At 33.0% G+C, this 22232-nt stretch overlaps 1 protein-coding gene across 1 annotated transcript in view; it reads left to right on the top strand.

The window, feature by feature from the left end:
* SLC24A2 (solute carrier family 24 member 2) overlaps positions 1-22232 on the top strand; it is a 287109-nt gene that overhangs the window by 246271 nt on the left and 18606 nt on the right. The window contains 2 exon segments of the mRNA XM_074299528.1: positions 5209-5349; positions 20114-20203. Coding sequence (XP_074155629.1) covers positions 5209-5349; positions 20114-20203 — 231 coding nt within the window.

The raw sequence follows: 22232 nt of genomic DNA, 5'->3' as shown, positions 1-22232 counted from the left end.
GATAGCCATGGCATCTTTAGTGTCCAACAAACTCTAAGCACTCCATGGCACCTGCTTCAGCCACTTACATGGCCACTGGAGCAAATTGTTCTTGTTTGCATTTTCCACCAAGGGAGTTTTCACCTTCCTCTAACTCACCAATGGGTTTGAGACCTGTTATTTACCCCCACCTGATTTAGCCCATCTGCCAAGATATTTTTACCAAGGTGTGGCTAATGCACATGGTACAGCTTCATGGAGCCACACATGAAAGTTGGGTGAAAGGAAGATATCAAAGGGAGATAAGCAAGCATGAAAGCATCACACATTTCCTGCTACACAAATATCTTTGGAACAAGTGATGAGGCATTTAGAGATCTTGACTTTTTTCTCCTTTTAACAAAATATTCTTCTGTCTTATTTAACAGTATGGGCTTGCAAATAACACTCAGGTTATTCTTGAGAACTAGGGATAACAGGGTATTTAGGGAGAAAAATGGATTTCCCCTATATTTTACTGGAAGATTCTTTAGGAGTTCACATCTACATGATTGTTAACTATCTCACAGGCTTTGCATGAAAAAAGCATTTATTATTTAATGTTCATTCCTTATGATAGAAAAATAAATTTAAAATATTTTAACAAATCATTATAAATAATTTAAAATAAATTAAAATGATTTTAATAAATTAAATTATTTTGATTTTCAAGTATGGAGTTAAACTGAAAAGTCTTATATGAATATTATAGACAGAAACCATTTTTACTGTCACATCTGATTTTTATATTGAACTAAATGAGAGAAAGAATAGTACAGCTTTCTATGAGAAGTTTAAAAAAAATCAAATTTCAGTTCTTCCATTGAGTGCCTGCTTGACTGACTAAAGTTGACCTTTTTAGACTTCACTTTCTTTATATATAAAATGAGGAGGTTAGACTAGGTGACCTTTAAGATTCCCTTTTGTTCTAAATGTATGTTCTATTCAGTTAATTTGTTTATTCTAAGTGACAGATGAAATAAATATGACCCTGATTTAGCTTTTAGCTGGAAGAATATATTAGGGGTGAATAATAAAGACACATAGCTAGAATAATTGTCTTAATGTAAATATATTTGGAAAGTCAGTTTTTCAAGATAACACTACTAATATCTTGTTTTCCCACTCATTCCTATTATCAAAATGGAAACATATAGCACAATAAATTTGTAGAAATTTGATTTGGAAGTGATAAAGAGTCTTTGAAAACCTAAACAAGAATTTTACAACACATAAAGAATATTTCCTCATAAGTTTAGTTCAATAAGACTCAAGTAATTCAGATAATCTACATGAAAAATTTGTTATAATTTTACTACACACAGGACATAAAATTTCCAGAATTTTTGAAGCCGTAATGGAAAGCAAAGGAGGCAGAAAATATTTTTCCTTTCAATTGAAGGGAGGGAAAAACAGAAATATATGGAAAGAAAAAAGTAGGATTTAAATCTAGGGAATACTTGCTTTTTTTCCCCTTTGCATCCTTTATAAATCTAAAGGTAGCATGATGTTTAGAATTATGGGGGGAAAATAACTAAACCATTTCTAACTTCTAACCCATAAATCCCTCTGCTAGACATATACCTCACATAAATCATAGAGTTCCCAAGTAGCTCAAAATATTCATAGCAACATTTTTGTATTAGCAAAGAACTAAAAACAAAGAGGGAGACCATTGATTAAGAAATGACTTAACAAGAAGTGATATATGAATGTAATAGACTCCTATATAAGAAGCTAGTAATTCAGAGAAGCACAGGAAGACATACAAAATAACATGGAGCAAAGTAAGCAGAATCAATAAAACAACATATACAATAGCAATGTATGAGGAGAATGCTAAAATTAAGGTGAAATTTTTGCAATTGTCATGGCCTATCTTACCTTCAAGTTTTATTTGGGATCTATGGGGCATTGGTTATAAAATGTCTTTAAAATTTTTTAATGCAGTTAAAGTGTGTCAATTTTTCTTGTTTTTTTCCCTTGCTTTAGAGGAAAGATTCTTAGGGTAATATAAAATATAGAGAGAAATAATCTCAATGTAAAAAAGTAAAACTAAAGTAAGATATATTGTTATATGGTCCTAAAAGTATATTTTGTATAATTTGGCTTACTGATATAATTCTTATGCTTATTATATTAAATGGAAAACCTAATAATTTATAAGTAATTACAAATACACTAATTGAAGGTTACTTTTAAATGTCATTAATATTTGTTACAAATGGAACTACCAGCTGCTGAACTTTAAGGAACTGAATATCCCTTAGCTTTTGCCAATTTTTAAGAAAGAGGCCAAAATTTGAAAACAGAAGAAACCATTAGCATCTTATTAAAAGTAAAAAAAATTGTTGTATTTTTCCAGACTTTGTGTTTGCTACTTTTTCAAGCCAATACTGAAAGTATTCATTTTTAACAAAGGAACTAAAAAAAAAAAAAAAAAGATAAGCAAAAAAGTCACGTAATAGAATTTTTGCCATGTGGAACTTTTGTCAAATGAGTCTCATTTTCTGAACTGTCACTATCAGCAATTTCTGCTTTCTCATTTTTATCATCTTCCTATACTTGTAAAAACTGAAACTTAGAGAAATGAATGTAGTAGAAACGTTTATTTAATTGTGAGTCAAGAAATCTGGGTTCTGAAAAACAGCTTTCCTATTTGTTATCTGTGTGACCTTGAGCAAGACAAGATTACTAAGCCTTCATTAATCACCTTTTACTGCTTAGGCTCTAATAATACAAAGACAAAAAAATTAAACCATTCCTTCTCTTAGAGCTTAAATTCTATCAGAAAACACAATGTAGTCATGTATACAAGTATGTACACCATGAACATTAGTTAATTTTGAGTAGAATTGCACAGAGTGTAAGAAAACAGGTCATACTTGAGTTTTGAAGGAAAGATCTTTCTGGGAGTCAATTTTTTCCTATGTAAAAAGAGAAGGTTATGTGATCTCCAATATCTCTTCCAGCTCTAACATCATAAGATGTGAGTAGCCTTGTCAAATAAAATAATTTACATTTACATAGAGTTTTAAAATTTGCTATCAGGATCAGTTGTAAGTAATAATCATAATCATAATAGCAATCATTTATGTAGTTCATTAAGTGCATTAAGGTTTGTACATCCCTTTATATGTATTATCTTTTGTCCTTCCCATCAACCCTATATGGTAGATAGTATTATTATTCCCATTTTACAGAGGAGGAGGCTATGAAGCAGGAGGTTCAGTAATTTCCCCTGAGTCACAGAGATTATAAATGTGAAAGCTGGGATTCAAAGCCCACTGCCTCAAAGACTATCAGTTCTCTATGAGTAGTTCATGTTCCTCTGTTGAAACAAAACAGTATCTACATTTATAAGACGACAAAATCTATATCTTTGTTTCTAACCAGAATGATCTGTAATACAGTACAAGCTCTCTGAGAGCAAGGACTGTCTTACTTTCGTATTTTGTATCCCCAGTGCCTAGCACTACTTCGCACAAGACATGTACTTAATAAATTATTTTTAGGGGACACAATGGATACAGTTCTAGGCCTGGAGTCAGGAAGGCCTGAGTTCAAATTCAGCCTCAGAAACCTTATTAGCAATGTGTCCTTAGGCAAGTCATGTAATTCCTGTTTGCTTCAGCTTCCACAATTGTAAAATAGGGAAATACCTCATAGAGTTGTTGTGAAGGTCAAATCGAGAAAATATTTGTAAAGTGCTGTGGTAGCTGAGACATTATAGATACTGTATAAATGCTTATTGCTTTTGTCTTATTGCTTTATTTTTTTAAATCAGATATCACAACATTGTTGTCTCATCAAAAGGCCACATTTGAACTCAGATCCTCCTGACTTCAGTATTTGTGTTCTATCCATTGTGTCATCTAGCTGCCCTCAAATATTAAATTAAAAAAGATTGGACTGCAGAGGGCTGACTTCCCAATTATAACATCTGGTACCATAGTGCCTCATGAAAGTTTCTATAGAATAGTTGCAAAATGCATTAGTGGAAAAAATAATTTTATGTTATACCAGATTTTATATAATACAAAACTTCCCTTCACATCCCTTGTTCTTTTAAATTATTAAAGCATTTCTTTGATATTTTAAGCAAGAACAGGTAGAAGAGGTCATTTTTATGATCTTTTGCTAGAGAGAGCTAGAAATGGTCCCCAAATTCTAACAGTCTACAATTCCACAGCTTTGAGACATATTGAGGCTGAAGTTAATAAGTTTTTCAGAAAGCTTCTGTAAACTATTACACTAGGCTTTGATTCAATTAATTAATTAATCAGTAAGTCTTTGTTAAGTACTTACTATGTATCAGGCACCATGCTTGCCACTCTAGAGAGAAATAAACTCCTACCCTTCAGGAGTTTAAATTTCACCAGGGGATACAACATATATCTGAAAGTAGTACCCAAAGTAGGGAGCTTTGGACTAGGCTGTCATAGGAACTACAATGGGAACCAAAAGCCATTAGTTTTCATCTATTTATCTTAAAGTTGAAAAATTTAGGCAAGTAGGCTACTGTATTAAAAGAGGGACTACTGTGCTATGAGAAATGATGAACTTAGTGATCTAAGAAAATATGGATAGATTTGCACAAAATAATGAAGGGAAATGAGCAGAAGAGAACATTGGATATAATAACAGCAATATTGTTTTAAGAACAATTTGGAGTGACTCAGTCATTTTGACTATTATAAATACTCAAATTAACTGCAAAGGATATATGAAGGAAGACACAATCTGCATCCACAGGGAAAAAATGATAAATAGAAGTATGTGTAGAATGGTTTTACATGTATATATATACATGTAAAACCATTATATATATATATATATATATATATATATATATATATATATATATATATATATATATATATATATATATATTTGTGTCTAATGGTAGCCATCTCCAGGGCAAAGTAGGGAGGGGAAAAGGAAAGGGGGGAGTGGGATTAAAAGAAAAGACTGGAACATTATTGGATTTCAGCATTTACAAATTACTACTGTCTCCTTATGGCTTGAGTTGAATATGACAAAAGATGTACACTTAGAAAATAAGTATTAAATTAATACAATAACTGAAGAATTCCTATAAGATTCTTAATTAGGTGAGTTTTCTGATTCAAGGTTTATTTTCCTTGTTTGGCTTACCCAACACTCTTCATCTGTCCTTTCCCAACACAGGCTTCAGATACAGGTGAAGATGAAGACGACCAGCCACTCAGCTTGTCCTGGCCGACTAATACCCGCAAACAGATTACCTTCCTGATCGTTTTACCCATCGTGTTTCCACTATGGATAACCCTCCCTGATGTCCGAAAACCTGTAAGTAGAGAATTCTTAAATTTAAATTAGATTTGCAAAGCAAAACAAGAAGCCTGAACACCTGAATTACCTGGCTTTCTGCCTAGGTATATTATGTATACACATGCAGAAATACATTGGAAATTGCTTTTTTTTCCCCTGCTTTTTTTCTTGCACCATTAACTCAGTGGCTATTCTTTCATTTTTAAACAAGGAAATAGGGACCAGGTTTGGAATTCCACATAATTTATTTATAGTGAAGCAGAGAAAAGCACAAAGCATTGATTAGGTTAAAAGGGTAAATCATCTTGTGGACATTGCTAAATTCTGCTGTTAAGAAGGTCCCTTCCTGAATTTATTAGGTAAAAGGGCTAAGAAATATTGAGAGAAATCACACTGCGTACAGAAAATAACTACAAGAATATATTAAATGTTTAGAAGAATTGCACACGTTTAACCTATATTAGATTACTTGTTGTCTAAGGGAGAGGGGAGAATGGGAAGGAAGAAGAAAAGCTTGGAACACAGTATTTTGCAAGGGTGAATGTTGAAAACTATCTTTGCATGTATTTTGAAAAATAAAAAGCAATTATTATTTTTAAAAGGAATATATTAAATAGATTTCCTGTTTAACTACTTATAGTCTACTGAGAGAACCTTGCCATTAAGAGAGCAATAAATTCTAGAAACTAAATTATGTTAACCTAATAAAACAGAATTTAACCCCAATTAAATAATATCCCACATATGTGCATATGTGGTTATATAGATATGCATCTATAAGTATATATTATAACAACATATGCATCTATATTTGACATAGCTTAAAACTGCACTAAAACTTTTGCTATACCTTGTGTGGATATGCATGATGTACAGAAACACATACATATATATGTTAATATATATATACATGTATATGTATGTGTGTGTGTGTGTGTGTGGCAGCTGAGTGGCACAGTGGGCACAATGTTGGATTTGACATAGAGAAGACAATTCAAATTTTGTCTGAGATACCAACTACCTATATGACCCTGCCAAAGTTATTTAACTTCTCTCAGCCTCAGTTTATCATCTGTAAAATGGGAATAATTATAGTACTTACCTTGTATGATTGTTGTAAGGATAAAATGAGATCAAATAGAGAAGGCATTTTATAAACCTTAAAGTTCTATATAATGCTGACTATTGTTTTTGTTGTTATTATACACATTGAAACATAAAGGAAATAATAGATTTAAAGATATTTCAAAAAAGAATTGACAGGTTGGGGACTTCTCAGATTCCATAAAAATTCATGGACCTGATAACTGAATAAATGTTATTAACAATAACAAATTAGGAAGTGGACCTATATGGTAGGGAAGATGAGTCATTTGGTTTGGGACATGTTGAATTTAAGATGCTATTACTCCTCCCTGAGCAACTAGAATTGTACCAGGAATAGGTCCTTCAATCTCTCTGGAGATCAAATTCTCTGGAAGTTTAATTTTAACTAAGCCTCCTAGGCTCTAAATTGAGCATGCTTTCTCAACTCTTCTACACTTGCAATTTCAACAGCATCAAAAGTTTTTACCCAAAAGATTCATATAATTGTATATTTTATTCGGCAATTGAATATGTATCATGTATAGTAATCATATTTTAAGGTTATCAATACTTACAATCTCATCAGCATAGAAAACTCCCATTATAAAAATCTCCATATGTCAGTGCTGACCAGTAATCCATCTTCAAGTTACACACTTAAAGATTTTCTTGAAGCATCAAAAGGTTCAGTTATTGTTTACAAAGCTAGTAAGTGTCAGAGGCAGGATTTGGGCCCACATCTTTCTAACTCCAAAGCTGGCCTTTTATCCACTCTGTCATGTTGCCTTACTGATGTAATAGCAATAACAAATGTTTAAATCACATTTTTAATGATTGCAAAACTTCCACCACATGGGTAGTACAAATATTATTATTCCCTTTTTTATTATTGTATATAGTTGTTTTCAGTTGTTTTACTCATGTCCAATTCTTTGTGACCTCATTTGAAGTTTTCTTGGCAAAGATAATGGAATAGTTTGTCATTTTCTTCTCCATTTTACAGATAAAGAAACCAAGGAAAACAGGATTAAGTGATTTACCCAAGGTCTCACAGTTAGTGGCTGACTTTAAATTCATCCTCCTTACTCCAGGGCTGGACTCTATGTACTGTACTACCTAGCTATCCATTTCCTTTTTAGTGGCAAAAAAATCATAATTCAAAGAAATTATGACATGAAAATAGTTCGCTAATTGTAAGTCAGAACCAAAATCTTAATAAGTATTCTCTTCTTTTTCCTTTCTTTCCTTTCTTCTTTTCTTTTTTTTCATCCTTCCTTTCTTTCTTTTTCTAATCAGATTTTAGCCCATTACAATTTAGAATTATAGAGTTCATGTAATCTACCAGCTTCAGTCTCCTTGGTAGCAGGAATTACAGTGCTCTTCCCACTAGACTACAGGGATTTTTTTAATGTTCATTTATGAGTGATCTTATATTAAGAGTTGTTTAAAATATTCCAGCTGCAGATTTCTTATTGACTCTCTATACCAAATTGAATCATGTGGGAGGGGAGAAGATAACCAATGTAGTTTTAAGGGCTTTAGATGATCTATTCTTTGGAACATAGAAGGAGGGGGAAGGGTAAGGGATCAATGACAGCCCTTCATAAAGGTCACTTTCCCCCAGCTTCACTGAATTTTCAATACTTCTACTATTTAATATGGTCTCAGTCTCTTTCACAGCAGAGACAGAGAACATAGGTTTTAAAAAGGAGAAAGAGCTTTTCCAGTCATATAAATCTGGTTGATTTTTCATTTCTAATATCATAGGCAGGAAAAACTAATGAGAGAGACCCAAATCTTTAAAAATGGGGAATACAAGCACAGGGTCTAAAAGTTCCCAGAAAAGAAAGGAAGAATAACTTCACAGCTGTTAAGACATTCAAGGACACTGAAAGCACTGACAGTTAGTCAATTAACAAACATTTATTAAGCACCTATATGAGCCAGGCACTATCCTAAGCTCAGGGAATACAAAAAAAAAAAAAAAAAAAGGAGGGGGGAGCTAAAGATCATTCCTGCACTCAAGGAGCTCCCATTTTAATAGGAGGGATAACACACTGATAACTGTATGTTCAGAAAAACTATATACAGAATAATTAGGAAATAATCAATAGAAAGATTCACAGAGGCCTGTGTCCTGGTTTGAGGGGGCTATCACAAACAAAAAAGAAAAACTATTTAATAATTCTAAACTCAGTGTTATAATTGTGTCTGTGAATGTAGTCAGAATACTCAAATTCTATTTTCATACTACCATCTCAAGGCAATGAAAAGTCTGGCATTTTCTAATCAGATTCTGCTTTTTCTCATCCCTCTGGTAATAAGAATGGAAAAGGAAAATTTCCTTGTGAAAGATAATGTCTCCTAAACCATCAGTTTCATTCCAGAATGAGAAGCAATAATCTGAGTGTCCAAGAAATCAATGAGTATAATTTGTAGGAGAATGGAATGTGGAGGGAAGAGGACTAAAATATGATAATAAATTGTTAACTAGCAGTCCTTGTGAATGACAAAACTGGAAATATAGGCAGTGTAAAGTTTGTGGGAAATGTTAGCATTGTAGAAGATAAAAATCTTGATGCTATATGGAAATACATGAATAAATTAGACGTCTAGCAGAGATTCATCCATCCATCTGACAGAGAGAGTAAAACAAATACACAAATAACTATAATACAAGACAATATATAATAGCAAGATGTCAGAAGAAATACTTTCAGGCAAAAAGTAAAGAGACCTGGATTCTAATGCATATCCTGCCCTTCATTAGCTGTGGGACTTTTGTAATGTCACTGGTTTCTTCTTGAATTGAATAATCTCTTAAGTCCTGTACAGAATAAGTATTTTATAACACAAGTGTTCTATACATAGTAGTGCAACTATTATTATAGACTTGCAAAATTCAACAAACACTTGTTAAACACCTACTATGAATATATGTGGAATAACTCAGTAAAATAGTGGAAGACTGATGTTTCTGAGAAATGAAAGGCCAATCTAAGTATGATTAGGACAGTCAACCAACATGTATTAAGTGCTCGGCCAAACAGTTCTATGCTGCTTCAGTATAAAACTATCTTAAGATACTATTCCTCTTTCACCTTAGGAGATAGGGAAAAAAAAGTGCAAAGGCCTGATAAAAAGTGACAGAGTCTACTTGGAAATACTGAAAGTAGTTTATAAGAGTTTTGATTTAGAACAGGACTTCTTAAACATTTTCTACTCACAATCCTTTTTAGTCTGAGAAATTTTTGTACGACTTCATCTCAAATCTGAACTGAGTGTTTCTGGCAACGTTCATGAATGCACAGTGCAAAGTATGTTCAAAACCAAGGCTGTAGTAAAGTCACCTGATGTAACATGGGCAAGTGCTGCTAGAAACACCCTGAATTCATTATATATTTGATTTTGAATTAATTTTTGGTCATTACATTCAGAAACCTTTTACTGTTGCCAAATTTTTCATTACCTCCATATTCAGTTATAACCCATAGTTTAAGAACTTTTGATTTAAAGCAAATAGGTCAAGTTTCACATGACTTTTTTTCCTGAAAAACTTTTTTCACAATTTGTTTTTATATATTTCATTAAGTATTTCCCAATTACATGTTTAAAAAAACTTAACTTTCACTTTTTAAAAAAATTGAGTTCTAAATTCTCTTCCTCCCTCTAACCTCTTCTTCCTTCTTGAGAAAACAAGCAATTTGATATAAATTATGTGTATGATATACAAATTTTATCTTTGTGTTAGCCACATTACAAAAGAAAACACAGAAAAATGAAGGAAGGAAAGGAAAGAAGGAAAGGAAGGAAGGAAGGAAGGAAGGAAGGGAAAGGAAGGAAGGAAAGGAAGGAAGGAAGGAAGGAAGGAAGGAAGGAAGGAAGGAAGGAAGGAAGGAAGGAAGGAAGGAAGGAAGGAAGGAAGGAAGGAAGGAAGGAAGGAAGGAAGGAAGGAAGGAAGGAAGGAAGGAAGGAAGGAAGGAAGGAAGGGAGGGAAGGAAGTTTTTCTGAAAGCATTCTGCTCATCATTTCTTACAGCACAATAATATTTCATCACAATCTTATACCACAATTTGTTTAGCCATCTCCCAAATGATGGGGGGTAACTTTGATTTCCAATTCTTTGCCACCACAAAAAATTGCTGATATAAATATTTTTCATGGGATGATGAAGAGTTCAACATTATTGAATAACTGAACAACAGCAGCAACATAAATATTTTTGTACAAATAGATCATTTTCCCTTTTCTTTGGTCTTTCTAGAAGAAAAATTTGTAAAAGGTTCAAAATACAAATTATAAATAAAATTGATAAAAATCTCTGAGTCCCCAGGGAAGCTATTGATTTCCCACACAGAGGATTAGGAAAGGGGCATTGTCTTCCAAAGAGATGAATTTTTCCATAGGTTCCATATCTCTCTCTAGCAAAGATTTTTTTTATCTTCTTTGTGACATAGACCCCTTTGAAGAGGTCTAGTGAAGTCTTTGAACCCCTTCTTAGTATAATGTTTTTAAATATCTAAAAGAAAATGCAAAAGATTTCAAAGAAAATCAATGATAAAGAAATAAAGACATTTTTCCCATTCAGGTTCACAAACCAAATGAAATATATCTATGGACCTCTTTAATGAACTATGATGCCTGGTATGTGAAGCAAGAAAACCGAATGGAGAAACAGAGAATAGGACAGATTAACTATTGTTCCAAGGATATCTCTTCCTGATTGTTTCCATTAACCATAGAAAAGGTCACAGTCTCAGCAAAGTTAGAATCACACACACACACACCAGAAAGAGACGTTCATCTGCCCCTGCTGCCCTTCTTTCTGTCCAATTCTTTCTCTTTGCATCCTTCTTGAGAGATCTTTTTTGAACTTTGTTGCAGAAAAAAAAAAAAACCTACTCTTTAATTCCATGTTAGATTCTTCTCTTCCCACACTGGGGGAAAATGCTCTTCCTGAGATCTTTGGAGAATTTATCTTTTTCACAAGGCATTCAGTTCAAGGTTTGCCATTAGGATTGTAAATGTATTAGAAAGATACTGAGGAAGACAGATACTTTGATCTCCCACTCCATACTATGATTCGGAGATATCTAAATTGTGTATTGTCCAAATTATCTCCTGGGAAAAAGAAAGCATAGGCATAAAAAAAATTCCAAGTACTTTAAATGAATGAATTTTACAGATTGTGGGTACTACAAGACGATTCTAATTCTCTTTTGGATAATGAGCAAATTGTATTTTTGTTAATTTTGCTCTAATAAATTACCAAATGCCATGAGAAGATACATCCAGGAGGAGGAAGAGATGGAGAAAGGGAGAAAGAATTGCTAATTGATAGATCTTAAGGTACCATTAAGGTACAGCATGTTTTCAATAGCTTTTAAATTGCCCACAGAGATGAACATCCAAAGCTTTGACAACAATTACAAAGAAACTCTGATTGTTGATGCAGGAATCCAGTTTTAGAATAAACAGTACTCCCACTGGGATTTTTTCTGCTTCATCTATATGCAAATTATATGACAGTATTTGTTAGAACATGCATTCTCAGATAATTAGTATGTGCTTCACTTTTATGGGGTTTTTTAATTAATGTTTTTGTTTTTAAACTAAAAGATAATTAAAATGTTAAGCATAAGTAAGAATTTATCATTTATTAAAACCACAAATGATAAATCAAGTAACAACCCTGAAGTCAGATCCTCTTCACTGCCTAATTTACTCCTTCGATCAAGTTAACAAAAAGTGAGATATTCACTTAACCAAATGCTGAAATACAGGATTTTATAGCTCAGAGTAAAACCTTTAAAATCCCTGTTTTCTGAGGTCCTAGCCCAATATCAAGTACATGATAAGTTGTTAATAAATGCTTGTTAGTTAAACTAATTGGTTCATCATAACTAAGCTTTTCATTTTACATATTAAGAAGCTGAGGCCCAGAGAGGTGATTTGCCAAAAGTTACATGGAAAGTTAGTGGCAAAACAAAGAATAGATCTCAGGTCCCATGACTTTTTCCACTCTGCCAGAGTCTGTCTAATGTATAGAAATATCCCCTTAAATCAGAGAATATGAGGATACTTTAATTGTTATCTACCAAATTTTACCAGTGGCTTCCAGCAGCTAGAATATCAACCTTCCTCTGTTGTGTCTCCTCTGGCCAAACCTCAGCAATCAGATAGTGTTCAACAGCTAATTTTACAGATGAGAAGAAACCTGAGGCAAACAGGTTTAAGTGATTAGCCCAACTAGTAAGTATCTGAAGCCATATTTGAATTCAGGTTTTCCTAACTCTAGGCCTGACATTTTATACACTGTGTCACTTTAACAAGGGATACAAGATGGCTTTGTTATAGTAATTGTTTTCAAGAAGTTTATAAACTGATAATATGTAACCCTACTAGAAAATATGTAACCCTACTAGAAAACTGTGCTTAAGTATACAGGAGAGAGTCAAGCAAAGTGCTGAGATAAATTTAAGTAGGGAGAAATCACTCCTCTCCAGGGAAGGTCAGAAAGAGCTCCAAGGAAGAAATGAGATTTGAGTCACTGTCATTAATCTTTCAGCAATCATTTAGAATGGAATTCTACATTACTAGAGAAGAGCACTATCTTGCTTTTTAAACATGAGAAGACATTAAATTTGACAAATTATAGGCCAATGAATTTGGCCTGAAATCCTGGGCAGAATTGTAGAATGTATTATTTAAGGGAGGGTTTTGAACATCATCACCATACTAATAACTAGCATTATATAAAGCACTTTTAAAATTTGCAAAGTAATTAATAGCCTCAGAACAATACTAGAGGTAGATTGTATTAGTATACATTTTCTAGAAGTACAAAATGAAGTAGATAGAGGTTAAATGATTTGCCCAGAATCATTTTAGCTAATAAATGTCTAAGAATGGATTTGAACTCAGGTTTTCCTAACTCCAGAACCAGTACTGTTCACATAGCTGCCCTCTAATATCTAGAGCATCCTTAAAAGAATACAATTCATCAAGAATGGATATTCCAAATTAATTTAATTTCCTTTTTTGATAATAGATTGCCTGATCAATAGCATGTTGCAAACACTAGTTTTAGCAAAACAATTGAATAGACTAGCATAATGTCCTCATGGACAAAATAAAGCAGATTGTCTTTAATGGACATTCAAAGCCTTCCTCGTATAGAACAGTCCATTGTTCCATCTCTATGTCTTTGCATTTATTGTCCCCCATTCCTGGAATGCATACTCTCTTTGCTTCCTTCTCTTATAATTTTTAGTTTCAATCAACAATAAACTCAAGAGGCACCTTTTGCATGAAAATCTTCTTGTCTCGCCTCACCTCCAATTATTAGCACCTTCCCCCTCAAAAATTGCGATCAATTTGTATAATTCCCACATTTATTTCTCTCAAAAAAATGTTAATTTCCTCTAAGAATGGAGATTGAGTCACTTTTGTCTTTGAATCCCTACCCTTTAAAATAGTGTTTGGCACTTAGTAGGTACTTAATTGATGCAAAAAAATTTAATAAAATATTTGCAAAATGACTAGGGAAATATATCCAAGAATAAAGGAAAATGTCAGAAAATATTTCACTCTTTCCAAATTGCAGTCATACTAGGGATGCAAGAATGGTTCAATTTTAGGAAAATAATTATCATGATTAATTATGTAAACTACAAAGGTAACAAAAATCATATGCTCATTTCAATAAATTTGGAGGGAAAAAGTAGAAATTGTAATATGGGAAAATATGTGTTCCACATATTATAGATAAAAGTCTGATATCAAAAATATGCAAAGAATTAACATAAATATTGAATGCTAGGAATAATTCTCCAATAGAGTTATATCAAATTCTAATAGAGGCCACAAAACCATATGTAAAAATCTCTGCTGGTAGCATATTGATTTAGAAAAACACATAGCAACATTTTCTATGTTTTATTTTATTTTATTTATTTTGTTAAATATTTCTCAATTACATTTTAATCTGAATCACAGTTGGAGAGTGTTTCCACCTGCAAAGAACTTCGGGTAGTGTGTTTGACATCTCTGCTCCAAAAGATAAATAATCAAAGAATATAAACAACAGACATTTTAAAGAGATTTTCAAACTGTAAATGACCATATTAAAAAAATGTGCTCCAAAATGTAAAAGATATGCAAATTAAAACAATTCCATGATTCCTTTCAACTAGAACTGTGCAATGGTCCAAGTTTTTTTTATTTGTTCTGTTGGAGGGATATTTGATATGATAATTGAGATTAAGTGACTTGCCCAGGATCACACAGCTAGAAATTGTTAAGTGTCTGAGGTCAAATTTGAACTCAGGTCCTCCTGATTCCAGGGCCAGGGCTTTATTCACTGAACCATCTAGCTGCCCAGTTCAAGTTTTTTAAAATTAAATTTTTTTGTTTTATTGTCATCATTGGAGGAGCTATACAAAGATAGCCTTACTGTTGATAAATGTATAAAATTGTCCAACTATTAAGATACAATTTGAAATTACATACTAAAATTAATTAGGCTTTCCATACATTTGATCCAGTGATCCCACTATTTGGCATATACCCAAGGAAATAAAAAACAATTAGAAAGATCTAACATATACCAAAACATTCATAGCAATAAAATATTCATAGTAGGAAAAAAATGGAAGTAAAGTAAGTCCTAGATGATTAGGGAATAGCTGAAAAAACTATATTATATGAATTTAACACAATAGTAATGAAATAAGATAGATATTTTAGGTAAGAAATCACAATAGGAGGAATCCAGAGAAAGATGGAAGTATTTATATAAATTAATGGAGAGCAAAGTAAACATGACTAAGACAACATGAACAATAACCACAACAATGTAAGTGAAAAGATCAATAACCAGAAATCATATGTTGAGGTAAAAAAAAAAAAGACTCATTTCTTCCACCATAACAGTAAAGAGAGAGAGAAATATTAGAACTGAATTTTGTATATGATGTCAAATACAGTCACTGTATAGTTACACCAGTGATTGTTTTTATTTATCACAAAGAAGGATTGGATATAGTAGGATTTAGATGAAATGACTGTGACTAAAGACAAAAGGCTTCAATAAATGTATTTTAGGGTCATTCAGTACTTTTATAAATTAATAACAAGAATCAGAAAAAATGATAGGAATAAAAAATATCACAAGACTGATAAATGAGTATAAAATATTTACGTATTAATCTACCAAACATTTAAAACTTACATAAAGGTAATCCTTTTTTTTTATTTTAAAAGTAACAAAAAAAGGTGTTAGAAAATTACAAAGATATCAAATGCTAGTGGCTAAGTTGATCCTGCAAAGTTAAAAAAAAAAAGTAATGCTACCCAAATAATTGTCAACAAGCCATAAAAAATGATAGATCTGATTAAAAAAAAAAAAAAAAAAAGACTTGAATTTATATCCCCTTGATTTCCAAAAGAGGGAAGCAGATACACAAGGATCACCCATCATATCCACCCCATCTTTAAAAAAGAAGGGTTTGACCATTCCTGCTATAGCATTCTGGGAATTCTGGTGTTTTAGAGTAGGTCAAGGGATGTATACAGTGTCTACTAGCTACTTGCTGCATGTGGGATTTTGGGCAAGTTACTTCATTTTTCTCTTAAAATGAAGCAATTAAACTAGATGGTCTCTAAGGTCTCTTCCAGGAGGCATCTAGGTGATTCAGTGGATAAAAAAATCTGATTTCAAATATAGTCTCAAACCTTTTTAGCTGTGTGATCTTGGGCAGGTCATTTAATTTCTGTTTGCCTTAATCCATTGGAGAAGAAAATGTCTTTATTATCTTTATTAAGAAAACCTCATGGACAATGTGCAATGGTCACAAAGAATTTAATATAAATGAACCACAACTAGAAGGTTCCTTTTAGCCCCAAATCTCTGACCTCATGAGACAGCTTTGGAATCTAGGCTTAAAGATCAATTAAAATACCAAGAACCAGTTCATAAAATTAGATAAAATGGCATCCATATTTATGTGGAGAAACAATGGGATAATAAAAGCAAAGGAAATTTCTGTGAGAAAAGGAGACTTGCATAAGTGATTCGTATGATCTACTATGGTAAAAGCTATATGAATAAATATCCCAAAATAAAAGGCAGCTTGAGTTACCATAAAGTCAGTAGAACCAACTATGTGAACTTAGGCAAATCAATTTACCTCTCTGGGACTGTTTTGCCAATAAAAGATGAGAAAAGCAACCATAACTAAGGAAAAGATTATTGTAAAACTTAAAAATACCCCTGTAGTTGATGCTAAAGCTCTATTGAAGGCTCAAAATCAATTTAAAAAAAACATTTCAGCTTTTTGTATTCTTAATATCTCTCTCTCTTTTAAAAAAATCATAAATTTTCTAAATGACTTCCCAAGGCCATCTCTGCTGATTGTTGTCTGCCAACTTTCATCCCAAGGCTTATTTCTTTAGACAAAAAAAAAAAAAAAAGAGAGAGAGAGAAAGAAAAAAAGGAAGGAAGGAAGGAAGGAAGGAAGGAAGGAAGGAAGGAAGGAAGGAAGGAAGGAAGGAAGGAAGGAAGGAAGGAAGGAAGGAAGGAAGGAAGGAAGGAAGGAAGGAAGGAAGGAAGGAAGGAAGAAAGAAAGAAAGAAAGAAAGAAAGAAAGAAAGAAAGAAAGAAAGAAAGAAAGAAAGAAAGAAAGAAAGAAAGAAAGAAAGAAAGAAAGAAAGAAAGAAAGAAAGTTTTTCCTCAAAGTATATTACCTTACATTCCACTTAGTGATAATATATGAGGACTGTTCTGTCAGAATTTCATATTCTGAGAAGCCTCAGAAATTGGCCTCAAATTTTTCTCAACAAAGGGGTACCAACAAAATTCTACTATAGTGTAGAACTTTAATTTTTTTTATCATGTATCCCATCAATAAAATTTTTGATGAAAAAAATCTTCACAAATATTATTGTTATTGTTTAGTTGTTCTCAGTCATGTCTGCCACTTCGTGATCCTTTTTTTTTTTTTTTTTGAGGTTTTCTTGGTAATGATACTGGAGTGGCCACATTTGAACTCAGGTCTTCCTGACTCCAGGCCCACAACTCTAACCACTCTTTTACTTAGTTACCTAATTCACACATATACAAATGGAAAATGTTGGCTACATTCATTTTGCAGCCCCATCCATCAATCCTGCACAGATTTTTGTTGAAATTTAGTAAATAAATTTCCATCTTCTCTGATTGGAGAGGAGGAGCCACTAGGTGGTGAAATGGATAGAAAGCTGGGTCCAGAATCAAAAAGATCAATGTTTAATAACTATGTGAAAACATAGTTATGTACCTTTCACTTTATCCCTTTTTCCTCAATTTCCTCATCTGTAAAATGGGAATTGTAATAATAACATCTACCTTCCAGAGTTGTTGTGAAAATCAAATAAGGTAATAATTGTAAAGTGCTTAGCACAGTGCCTGGCACATAGTAAATACTATGTAAATATTAGCTATTATTATTAGTTGGAGAGGAGAGGGATTTGTTTCTAGAAGTCAGATGCCAGGTCTTAAGAGTAACCATTCCAAGTAGGATAAAGGAGTAAAGTAGAAAGGCAGATGGTCAGATCCCTGGGGAAATCCTAGTTTCATGGCAATAGGAGGGTATCTAGTAGCTTGGAAGCAGACCAGAAGACCAGAGAGTATTCTGGGCTTGGCTACTTGAGCCCTAAACCCCACTCACAGCAACAGCTGCCTCCATCTTTTGCTCCTGCAGCTACTTAATCCTGGATCCCCTATGGGCATTGTTGAGTCTGCTCCTTTCAGATCCTATTTATTGGAGCTCCTCCAGAATGTGCTCACACCTCCCTGTTCTCATTTTGGGGGAGAAAGGGAGGGAAAGAGGAGCCTGGTGGGAATTAAGTTCAGTAATCCGGGTCAGTAATCTTTGGTCAGAAAGACTGCCTGCAGGACAGTGATAATACCTCAGAATTTCAAGAATAACAATTTCCCACAGGCTGGGCTTTTTATATCTCTATTCCCACCAATGGACAAAATCCAAAAGACACCTTCCTAACCTTCTTAAAGAGAAATTATCCCATCTATAATATATCACATTATAAGTATTATATCTCCTTGATTTCCAAAGGAGGGAAGCAGATGCACAAGGACCAATCATCATATCCATCCCACCTTTAAAAAAGCAGGGTTTGCCCATTCCTGCTATAGTGTTGTGTGAATTCAAGTGGTTCAGAGTGGGTCAAGGGATGTATACGGTGTTCACTATTTCTGTTGCAGGGAATGGAGAGAGGACAGGAACCTATGATGATTGGTTAGAGAATGACTATCTATTTCACAGCCTGCTTATCAGGCAAATTCAAATGCAATTAATCATCTACCACAACCTGCACTAGACTCAGGCAAGGGAAAAGAATTAACTTCAAGCTCAATGAACAGTTCTCTAATTTCTAACATTTTCTTCATTTACCACCAGATGATCTTATATATCCCCAGATTGGTCACTGTTCATGTTAAAAACCACTGATATTGTTAGTATAAATTTATTGGAAATGTTCTATTTGTGTCTGATACATATGTTAATCAGCTTTTAACTAGAAAAGATATCTTTGATTGCATGTGTATAATCTATATCAGATTACTTTCCATTTTAGGCAAGGGAAAAGAAGTGAGAAAGGGAAAAAATTTGGAACTCAAAATCCGATAAAAAATAAATGTTGAAAAATATCTTTACATATAATTAGAAAAATAAAATACTATTTACATTTTAAAAAAGAAAAGACATTTTTTTTGATTAAAGGACACACTCTTGTAACACCATGTTGGGTTATAGAAATCACAGAAATAGATATGGTAGTTCAATATTGTATTTTCTTTTCAGAGTTACTCCATTTTCTATTGTGACATATAAATTCTAATGCCTCAATGAAAACGAATATGGTTTTGGATAAGCAATATGGCATAGTACAGTAGGATAGGAAAGAGAAGGGTAATTAGAATCAGGACACCAGTCCCAATTTCAGCATATACTAACTGTGTGCCTCTGGACAAATCAGTTAATTTCTGTTTCTTCATCTACAAAATGGGGAAAATAATACTTACACTGCCCACTCCACAGGATTGATTTAAGAAAAGTTATTTGCAAACTGTAAAATTCAATGTAAATATGACATTATTAAAATTAATAATAATCTACACAATTTTTTTCTAATATGGATAAGCCTAGTTGCAGTCATGTGTATTCACACAAAATAGCTGCCACTAAAAATAAGTCATTATCCTGGCATAGCTTTTCTTCCCATTTAATGGAACTTTCCTATGTGTTCCAATCTTTTTTTTTTTAATTACCTTTTTCTAAAACCCAACCACAATTCCAGAGGTACTATGATGAAACATACTACCCTCCTTCTGACAACAGATGGTGGCCTCAGAGTGCAGATTGAAACATATCTTTTGGATAAAGCTAATTCCAAATTTTATTTTACTTAACTATGCATATTTTGCTAGGATTTTATTTTTCCCCTATTTGGGGGAAGGAAAAGAGAAAAAATTAGATTTTTGTTCATTGAGAAGAAATTGTAAGGATGCATCTTTTCTTACTCTTTTCCCCTGCTATTTAGTTATTCCCTTAGGATTCTTGGAATTCAGCTATAATTCAACCTCAGATTTTCAAATCACTAAAAGTTCCCTTCTTTCACCTTTTTTTCTCTTTCAGGCCTCAAGGAAGTTTTTTCCTATCACATTCTTTGGAGCCATCACCTGGATAGCTGTTTTCTCTTACTTGATGGTCTGGTGGGCACATCAGGTAAGACCCCCTTTAATTATCTATAGTTTTACCCATTTCTATGGTCTAAATGCTGAGGTTGTCCTCATGGATATGGAAAATCACAAGCTACATATTCTTCCTTACATTTGCCTAGACTATTGAATTTTCCATTTAATGGAAATAAAGTATGTTGCCCATATTTATAATAGAATAAAATTCCAAATTTTCTCTAGACCCAGATTCTATGACTTGTTTTTAAAATATATTTTGATAACCACATTTCAATGTAATTGGTTTCCTTTGTAATCCTAGATAATTTATTTTATGCTTTTTAAAAAACATTGTTCTGAAGAGGTCTTAGGCTTCACCAGACAGCCAAGGAGTCCATGACACTAAAATAGATTAGGAACATTTCATTTAGAAGGTAATAAAAGTAAATAATATTTTCTCATCTAAGTTCATAGATATCCAGAAATCTATCCATGGAGCCTTTTGTGAACCCAGGTTAAGAACTCAAGGTCTAGAATTAGGTACATTTAATTGTGTGAAAGAAACACATATTATAGAATACTCTGTTATGTGTTATGTTAACTGGTATCTGTGATAAATGGAAGGAGGTCACCGCTGCTCAAAATCACAGGGAAATTCGTGAGAGATGATAATTATATTAATAACTCCAGTTTATATAGCACTTGACTATTAACAGAGAAAATACTTTTTTAAAAACCAGAGACAAAAGCTGTAAGTAAATCTGAGAAAAAGCCTAGAGGCAGGCTGTGAAGGATTGGAGCTGGTGCCTATGGAATATCAAATACAAATCAGTTCTTGACTTAAAGCAAAAGCGGGGAAAGCTATACCTAGAACAACAGAATATTAGCAATGGAAGAGAACCTAGAGGTCATATAAGCCAATATCGTCATTCAACAGAAGAGGAAATTAAGACCCAGAAAGGAAAAATAATTCAGCTACTGCCACACAATTAACTAATGTTATAAAAGCCAAGTCTCTTCATACCTTATCCCTGCTTGTTAATGAGATCTTGGAAGATATTTTGAGATAGAACTCCAACCTTCAGATAGATTCTCAACCTAAAAATAGAATTGAGTTTTATTCATTTAAGATTATGAAGCATCTCTTATTCTGAACTTTTCTTCCAGTTCAATTTTTATTTTGATAAGAAACTCATTTGTAAATGTTTTACAAATGAATTATTGGTTAACCAGCAATAAAAAAGTATGCTAAATCTACTTCTCTCACTCTGTGATTCCCCTCCTTCATGAAGTCTTCCCAAAGAATGCTAAACTTTCTCTGATGTCTAGCATTTATCCTTCTATCACCTAATTAGGAACTTATTGTCTGATTGCCTGTAGAATTTAGTATTTTTTTTGATTGGCTGTAGGATTCCAACAATGTAAGTGATCCATCCACACCTCATCTTGGTTCTTGCTGTTCTTGGCCATGTGTTCTTAATAAATCCTCCAGAGAGAATCTAGATGGCATGCTATGAACTTTTCTTGGATATTCTAGCATTCCATAAATACTAGTATCATAATCAGATAATACAGGTTATCCCTTTTTCTCATTATAAGATCCCCTATAGTGCCAATATAAGATTATGATAAATCAGCTCACAAAACTACCTGTCACTTATGTATCAGTTTAGGCAATGAGATTTTTCATCCATTGTGCTTTTTCTGGATCATTTCTAAGTGACTATAAAATGTCATTCGAATCTGACTTCAGGTACTTACAAACTGTGTTATTCTAGGAAAATTAATTAAGCTGGTTTGTCTCGGTTTGCTCATCTATAAAATGAACTGGAGGAGAAAATGGAAAACCACTCCAGTATCTGGACTAAGAAAACCCTAAACCAGATCATGAAGAATTGGAATTGATTAATTAAACTCAACAACAACACAACAACAATCAATGTCATATATTGGCAAAAGCATATCATAGGCCTACAGGCAGAGAATTCATTTTCTACTTGGACTATGAGTAGATTTCTCCCACAATAGTAGGAAATACCTTTGACACATATGTATGCACATAAACACATGTACATATA

The sequence above is a fragment of the Sminthopsis crassicaudata genome, chromosome 1 (assembly GCF_048593235.1).
Source record: "Sminthopsis crassicaudata isolate SCR6 chromosome 1, ASM4859323v1, whole genome shotgun sequence".
NCBI lineage: Eukaryota > Metazoa > Chordata > Mammalia > Dasyuromorphia > Dasyuridae > Sminthopsis > Sminthopsis crassicaudata.
This window is presented reverse-complemented; position numbering and strand designations above follow the sequence as displayed.